This window comes from Echinops telfairi, unplaced genomic scaffold (assembly GCF_000313985.2).
Source record: "Echinops telfairi isolate 266 unplaced genomic scaffold, ASM31398v2 ScPeMD7_7430;HRSCAF=8468, whole genome shotgun sequence".
Taxonomy (NCBI): Eukaryota; Metazoa; Chordata; class Mammalia; order Afrosoricida; family Tenrecidae; genus Echinops; species Echinops telfairi.
Genome location: NW_022111330.1, coordinates 403,517 through 412,532, shown reverse-complemented (window position 1 = coordinate 412,532; position 9,016 = coordinate 403,517). Strand labels below are relative to the sequence as shown.

General features: G+C 36.3%; 2 protein-coding genes across 2 annotated transcripts in view; one reads left to right on the top strand and one right to left on the bottom strand.

Moving 5' to 3' along the window:
• Positions 1-9,016, top strand: part of LOC105979931 (centromere protein P) — a 369,435-nt gene that overhangs the window by 232,481 nt on the left and 127,938 nt on the right. The window lies entirely within an intron of this gene.
• ECM2 (extracellular matrix protein 2) overlaps positions 1-9,016 on the bottom strand; it is a 49,212-nt gene that overhangs the window by 7,146 nt on the left and 33,050 nt on the right. Inside the window, exons 7-8 of the mRNA XM_045298646.1 lie at positions 7,969-8,108; positions 4,595-4,921 (exon numbers count right to left, since the gene is read on the bottom strand). Of these exons, the coding sequence (XP_045154581.1) occupies positions 4,595-4,921; positions 7,969-8,108 (467 nt within the window). The remainder of the gene's footprint in view (positions 1-4,594; positions 4,922-7,968; positions 8,109-9,016) is intronic.

The following is a 9,016-nucleotide window of genomic DNA, read 5'->3' as shown; positions in this document are numbered from 1 at the left end:
TGCTTTTTTTGTCTTGAAACCAAAGAAGAACAGGGTGATGCCCAGCTAAGCCTGTGATCAAGGAATTGGGCAAATGCAAATGGACATATGACCAAGGAATCACTAGAGGAATCCTGACCAAAAGAGAGAGTGGAACAGAAATTCAAATTCTTATAGAATCCAGACTTTACCGATTGAGACTGGAATAACCCCCAAATCTGTCTCTCTGAGGAAATCTCAAATCATGAACTGAAATTATCTTTAAACTAAATAACTTTTGAGCTAAATTAGTAAAGAATATTCACCCAAAGAAAGCACTGCACTTTTAAAAGAATTATATAAAATCAAATGTCAACAATAACTCTAAAGCATAAATTAATTATGGGGAAAGACTCTGGAGAAATAAGGAGAATGGTAATACAATATGAAGACATTCACCAATGTTACTAGACTATACATGTAGAAATTGATGAATGTGGGTTTATATTCTGCTGTGCATATGTTCACCAAAATTAAAATAATTTTGATGAAGCAAACATTAGATATGTTATTGTAACCCTATTTACTATAATATAAATTCATTAAAATTAGATTATTTTGTGATACAACCATAATACCATTGTCACAGCTTGAAAAAAAAAAAGAATTCCTTTGTGCCCTCTAAATATTCTCCATATTCAAATTTTCCAATTTGTCTCAAAAATATTTTTATATAGTTGGTTTGTTCAAATCAGCATCCAAATATGAGACATGTTTGCCATTTTAACCTATTTAATCTGGAACAGTTATTGACCCCTACCTCTTTTTAAAATAAAAGCCCTGGTGGCACCAAAAATGGTTTCTCTTTACAGCCCTGGAAATCTTATGGTGGCAGCTCTACTCTTCCCTAAAGGGTCACTTACGTTGAAATGGACTAAACAGGAATGGGTTTGGTCTGGGGTTTTAGCAGGTTGGGGTTCAGGATCAATAAAGAAAGACATTTTATAACCTTGAGAACTTCCGTTAGAATCCATATTCTAGTATTCATTAAATCTCTTTAACATTTTTAATTTAACATTAAAAATTTTCTATCACAAAAGAATGTATGTGTTAGTAGTTACTAGTATTTACACTTAATTTGTAGAACCCACAGATAACAATTTTGGGAGAAAGATAGGCTGTTTACTCTTCTAAAGGGTTACATTCTCAGAATCCTTAAGGAACAAGTTCTATTTTGTTGTATAAGGTTGCTGTGAGTCAGAATCCAATCAACAGCATGTAGGTTACTAGATGTAAAAATAGACTATCTTGCCACAAAGGACTCTTTTTGGCATAATAGGTTATGCATTGAGCTGTTAACTATAAAGTCAATAGTTCTGATCCACCAGCTTCTCCATGGGAGAAAGATGAGACTTTCTACTCCCATAAAGAGTTACAGTCTCAGAATCCCACAGGGGCAGTTCTATCCTGTCATATAAAGTTGGTCTGAGTCAGAATCTACTCGATGACAGTGAGCAATCTTGCTCTCCATATCCCACTCTTCCCTCTCGAATACACACACACACACACACACACACACACACACACACATTAACCCCCTAATAGTGGCTGAAGTAAAACAAATAAACAGCGATTATGAGAAAACATTAATATAGGTCAACTATACATATATGCATATTTTATTGATCAGATAAAGGCATTCTACTGAGAAGAGAGGACTCCAGAACACTTCACTGTGCTTATTCATAACCTGCACATGCATCAAGAGGAAATTGTATGAACAGAACAAAAGAATAGTGCATGGCTTTAAATCAGAAAAAGGATGTGTTGGTGTTGTATCCTTTCACCATATTTATTCAATCTGTGTGCTGAGCAAATAACCTGAAAAATTGTACTATATGAAGAAGGTGGTATTAGGATTAGAGGAAGGTGTATTAACCTTGGATATGTAGAGAACACAACCTTGCTTGCTAAAAGTGAAGAGGACTTGAAGCATCTACTGATGAAAATCAAGAATTGTAGCCTTCAAAATGGATTAAAACTTAATGTAAAGTTGAAACCCAGGGTTGATGAAGCTGTAGGGACAGGAAGTAGAATAAAGGTTTCTGTGGCTACAGTGTGGTGTGGGGTGGAGTAAAAGGGAGCTGATGTCAAGGAGTTCAGGAGGAAAATAATGTTTTGAAATGGATTGTGGTAGCAATTGTACAATACTGCTTGATGTGATTGAACCATGGAATGATATATCTGTATTAACTCCTAATATATGTTTTTAAAAGCAAAATCTTTACAAGTAGACAATAGGTAGCATCATGATAAACGAAGAAAAGATTGAAGGTGTCAAAGATTTTTGTGTTGCTTGGCTCCAAAATCATTGTTCATGAAGCAACAGTTAAGAGATGAAAAGACAGATTGCATTCGGCAAATCTATTGGACAAAACCTCTTTAAAGTATTGAAAAGCAAGGATGTTTCTTTAAAGATTAAAGTGTGCCTCATCCAAGCCATGGTATGGTCAATGGACTCATATGCATGTGAAAATTTGATATTGAATAAGGAAGATTGAAGAAGAATTGATGCATTTGAATTATGGTGCTGGCAAAAAATATTGAAAATACTATAGACTTCCAAAAGAACATACAATCTGTCTCGGCAGTGTAGTCAGAACGCTCTTTAGAAGCCAGGATGGTGAGACTTGGTCTCATGTACTTTAGAAATGTTATCAGTAGAGACCAGTTCCTGCAGAAGTACATGGTGCTTACAAAGTGAAGGAACAGCGAAAAAGAGGAAGATCTTCACCAAGATGAATTGCCATAGTGGCTGCATCAGTGTGCTTAAACATACAATTGTGAGGATGGTGCAGGACTGGGTGGTGTTTTGTTCTATTGTACATAGCATGGCTATGAGTTGGTTCCAACTTGACAGCACCTAACAACAACATACAAGGGGATACCCCCAAAAATAATGAAATAAAGCTCCATTGGGTAGAGCTTTTGTTGTACGCAATTTTCCCTCTAGGCGAGAATCAAGCAACTCTCTGGGTTAGTGTACCCAGTGGCCTCATCAGAGGTTCTCTCCAATCACAGTGATCTCTCCGATGGGAAGGTTTTCTCTGATCACAGTGAATTTTTTCTTGAAAGCAGTTTCGCTTGAACCTTTTTTCTGTGTGATGGCTGATTTAAGAAAACAGCGTGTGGCTGTGAATTTTGTTTCCTGCTCGGGTAAAGTGCTGCAGAAACTGTTTTGATGTTGAACACAGCTTACAAGGACAGCACTATGGGAAAAACTCAAATGTATGAGTGTTGTTGTTTTTAGGTGAAATGTCGATTGATGACCAACCTCGTTCTGAATATCTGTCAACTACCCTAAAGGACAAAACTGTCTACTAGTAGTGCTTTTGGAGTTCGTTTCACCAGGTCAGACTGTTAATCAAGCTTTCTATTTAGAGGTTCTGAAAATATTGTGTAACAGTGTATGACAAAAAAAGGTCTGAATTGTGGCAGTCAGGGACTTGTTTTGCCACCACAACAATGTACCTGCTCACCCAACCAGCTCTGTGTGCCAGTTTTGGGCAAAAAACAGCATGCCTCTCTTGACCCACATACCTTCCTCACCTGATCTCACTCAGTGTGACTTCTTTTTGGTTTGTGAATTAAGAGGGACATGAAAGGACAGGGATGTGATGATATAGAGGAGGTGAAGAAAAAAAATGTTGGAGGTGCTGTCAACCATCCAAAGAGATAAGTTTGATAAATGTTTCCAAGAATGGAATAGCAGATTTGACAAATGTATTGAGTGTAATGGAGAATAATTTAAAAGTGATAAGGTTGTTTTGTAAAAAACTTTTAAATATATAGATTTGAAAAAAATATTCCGGTTTTTTTTTTGGGGGGGTGCCCCCTTGTATAAGTGCTAGTCAATTTCCTCTCCTTTTCCACCTCTACTTCTTCTCCCAGCCCTTTTATAAGCTCTTGTTCTTTTTAAGAGTTTAACAGTATTTGGAATTTTAGAAATGGGAAAAGAATAATGGGTATAAGCCTCAGTGACAGAACAAAAATTCTCTTAGTGTTGCTGTCTAACTGTATCCCTTTGTGAGTGATAAAGACTCCAATAACAAAGTATTCCATCCAGATTCATTCAAAAGATATTCAGAATATATTCATCAAAAAAATGAATCTCCCCAAATGAAAAAAGTTGAGACTCAATATATTTTTAAGAATTATGTTCTCAGAAAACTCTAGATTAGAAGCAAGTATATTTTTAGTATATATTTAGGCTTAAATTTTACAGATTTATACTTTTTAAATTATGTATATGATTGGGTTAGCACCATGGTTTTGGTGTTTTAAACTTCATTCAAACCTGTATCTTAATGTTCTGATTACTGTGAAATTATGGTCTTTTTTTATTATAGAAAGTAGGAAACATAAAAATTAGAAAAAGTTCTAGTGTATCATCACATATGTATATATCACCTAGGTTCAATCAATAACATTTTGCCAATTTTGTTTAATCATATATTTATCACTTTTCCCCCTTGCTGTTTAAAAGTCAATTCCAGCTATCATGTCATGATTACTCAATTATATATTATATAAACCCCCAAACTTAAATTTGTACTTGGAAAAACCCCAAATTTACCGTATCTTGTTGTTGTTCAGCCTCAGATAATAGAGTGCTTTCATATCCTGTATCCCAGGTGGTATAAATTTGAAGTCATTATAATCCAGAAATAATTCTCTCAGAGAATGATATGCTCCATGGAAAGAAACAGGGTCCACTCCAGTATCCCCAAGTTTATTAAATGACAGGTACAAGTATTCCAGTCCAGGCTCCATGTGAGCAAACACATAGCCAGGAATTCGTTCAATTTGATTCCCGATTAACACCAGGTGCAGCAACGACTTTGGTAAATAGGAGGGAACATGATAGAGCTTGTTGTAAGAGAGATCAATGGATTCTAGATTTCTGTCATAAAGAAAAAAGTAGAGAACATTAGCATGATGGTCTAAATTTTAGCATAAGCTCTAAATATTGACAAGGCCAGTCTTTTTTTTCATGCACATTTTTAAATTAATAAATAATTTTATTGGGGGCTCTTACAGCTCTTTTAACAATCCATACATCAATTGTATCAAACTTATTTGTACATATGTTGCCATCAGCATTTTCAAAACATTTTCTTTCTACTTGAGCCCTTGGTATTAGCTCCTCTTTTTTCCCTGCCTCCCTGACCCTAATGGGCCCCTGATAAATTATAAATTATTATTATTTTCATATCTTACACTGTCCACTGTCTCCCTTCACCAACATTTCTGTTGTTTGTCCCCCTGGGGTGGCAGTTATAAGTTGGTTATTGTAGACAATCTCCTCCCACCTTCCCCCACATTTATGGTATCACTACTCCCATTACTAATCTTGAGGGGTTTATCTGTCCTGGATTCCATGTGTTGAGAGCTCTTATCTGTACCAGTGTACATGTTCTAGTCTAGCCAGATCTGTAAGGCAGAACTGTGGTCATGATGGGGGTGCAGGGTAGCATTAAAGAACTAGAAGAATGTTGTCTGTTCTATTGGTGCTTTACCCTGACTGACTTATTCTTTCCTTATGACCCTTCTGTGAGGAAAGGTACAATCGTCTAAAGAGGAGCTTTGGGTCTCCTCTTTGACCCCCATCATTTTCTTCAATATATTTGTTTTGGGTCCTCTGATGCCTGTTATCTGATCTCGTTGACACCTCATGATCACACAGGCTGGTGTGCTTCTTCTATATGGGCTTGTTGCTTCTCTGCTGGATGGCCACTTGTCTAACTTCAGCCAAACACCATCAGCTTTCTTCACCACATTTGCTTATTGACCCATTTTCACTTCAGCAATCCTGTCGGGAAAGTGAGCATCACAGAATGCCAGGTTATTAGAACAAAATGTTGTTACATTGAAGGGGTATTAGAGTAGAGACCCAATGGACAAGACCAGTCTTAATGCTAGTTCATTTCCTTAAAAGCACTTAATTTATAGTAATGATCCTAAATATGAGGGCTTCAAAAAGCTCATAGAAAATGGAATTTAAAGATTATGGCATTTTCCCCTGAAATTTTTGAAGGGTTCCTAGTACACACTTGGATATTTGACAGTCTTGGGTCATCTGACTGTGAGTTCATGATTTTACCAATGTGATCTATTACCTCTCTGTCTATGAATTCTATTTGTGAGAAGTAAAAAGATTTTTCAGGAGAAAATCTCTTAAATCCCTGAAGTATAAAACTAAAACCCACTGCCATCAAGTCAATTCTGAATCATAACTACTCTAGGTAGGGTTTCTGGGGCTATAAATCATTAATGGGAGCAGACAAACTTTTTTTTTCCTCCTGCAGAGAGACTGGTGGGTTTGAACTACCAAGCTTGTGCTTAGCAGTCCAACATTTGTTAGTACCACCAGGGCTCCTTTGAGATCCAGAGAGGTCCCAGAAATGCCTCTGAAAGTTATGCTTGAATGAGAAATGAAATTCAAGAACCTTGGTGGTGCTGTACATTAGTCAAACCACAGGTCATCGATTTAAACTCAGCCACTCCTCCAGAGAAAGATGTGAGTGTCACCTTCCATGAAGATTCACAGTCTGAGGGACTCTGTAGGGTCACTCTGCATCTGCAGTAGGTTTGGTTTGATCTGACCACAAATCACCCATCCCTAAACTTATCTCTGGTTCAGGAAGAATTGTTTTTCTTTGTTATTGTCTGTCTGTTTATTTTGATTCAACATTTGATTTAATGACTTGACATACTTATGGCCTGGGATAAAACTAGGGGGATCTAGAAAGTGTTGCTAATTAACCAGAAAGTATGAGAAGTGTGGTGAATGCCCTTGTTTGTTTCAGGAGCCTCATTCCTCACTCTGCATCTCCTAAGACTTTCACTTGATTCCTTCCTTTTACTTGAAAGAGAACACTTTCATCTTTGCACATGGGATTCAATCATCCCTACCTCTCCTGAATCCAGTTGCCCTAATGCTACTTTTCATCTCTCTCCATCTTACTGATGAAAACAAGTGTCCCAGGCTGTGTTATCAGATGATGATCACATCATTCACACTAGCTCATATGTTATTCCAGAACCTCTCTAAGGAAAAGTGGACAGAGTTGCTGTGCTGCTTATCCCTCACCTTTCCAGCTCCTTTATCAAACGTCTTCATAACCCAGTCTTTTTATTAAGAGTGGCTGCTTAGGAGGGCAACATACGTACAAATGTGCTTGACACGATGGATGGATGGATGGATGGATGGATGGATGGATGGATGGATGGATGGATGGATGGTTAGAAGAGCTGTAAGAGCCCCCAATAAAATTATTTTTAAAAAACAAACTGTTAACAAGGAAAAAAAAAAAAAGAATGACAGCCTAGCACTATGGATTCCTATCCAGAACAAGGGAGTCTACCTTCCATCTTCAAAAGCATTATCCAATCTTTCATTCTATTTTTTAAACCTCTGGAATAAATAATTTGAAAAAATTGAGGTAGTGTGATGAAAGAGAAAAAAATAAAACCTGATGTGACTGCCTAACGAGTAGGATGATGAACATATGGATAGCAGTTTACTGACTCATTATATGCAAGGGAGAGCTCATCGAAATTATCTTATTAGTTGGACATAAGCTAGCATTTTATCACTGGTAAATTTCAAGCATTTAACACTGCAATCTGGCCTCCAATATCAGTTTGGTAGGGTTTCAGTTTTGGCTGGCAGAGTACTTGACATGTGGTAGGTCATTACCAATTACTGTGATAGTAATAGTTGTAACCAAAATAATTCTAGCATTAACAATATAATCGACAATTTAGAAGTTCCATGAAGTGGTTGATTAAATAGGAGGGGTGGGAGTTAAATAAGAAAGGACTATCTCAGAGCTTCCTCATAAACCACTGTCATCTTCACGTACCTCTGCCAATTTGTATGCTCTGTTTAATGTCAACAAAAGGAAGAATTAGGCTGAATTCAATCTGATTGTAGCAGATACTTACTCTTGATTTATCCAGGCTAAAGGAGCAATCCTATTTTCTTCAATTTTATTATAACGAAGTACAATGACGTTTATCATTCTGGTATGATTGAAACAAACTTCAGTTATTTGTTCAATTTGGTTATCTTCCAAGTATAATTCCTATAATTAAGAGAAAAAACCATTGTTTTTCCTCATTTTGTGTTAATAAATGTATTCAACTTCACAGAAACTAAAATAGGTAAAGTGACTACACTCAGTACTATCTAAAATTTTATGTACTACCCCTTGAAGTGAAAACCCATAGCACTGAGTTGATTCCAAGCCACATGACCCTATAGGTCAGAGTTGAACTGCCCCATTGGGTGTAGGGCAGCAACAAGTCTCATCCTTCTCGCTTGGAGTGGCCAGTAGCTTCCAATGAGCTTGCAGCTACCAGCCCAATGCATAGCTTACAACACCAAGAGGGTTCCTTTCTCTGAAGTGAGTTCATTAAGATATTAAATTATCTAATTAATAAAATAAACTGACATGGTTATGGAGTTAAGTAAATTTTGTTTATTTTTAGCCAATGTTGTAAGGTACAGCATTCTATAATAGTATAAGGCTTTTGAGATAACAAAACTGCTTCATATAAATTATCTCATGTGGACTTCAAAATCTTGGAAAGTTGGTAGAAAACTAATACCTTCATTGTAGCAGTGGAGAAAGTCAAGTTTATAGAGATAATGAGACCTGCATAATATTACATGTCTAATGCATGAAAGAAAATCATCCTAACATGAGTTTTCCATTACACCATTTGACTGTGCATATTAGGTTGAATATTTTAGAGTCACAATTAATTTTATTAAAATATAATTAAAATGAATTATCTTCATTTAAAATCAGAGTGAAGTTTGCTAGAATTATTCATAACTTTTCCATAGCTTGCTGCCTTTAAATTAAATTTAGTGGGTGTTTTTCACTAAAAGATTTGCACTACAAAATTATCCTCCTTTTTGAATTCATATGTAATTGGCATATATCACCAGTGTCACTTTATGTTCATGTTATGGTGATTTCACCTC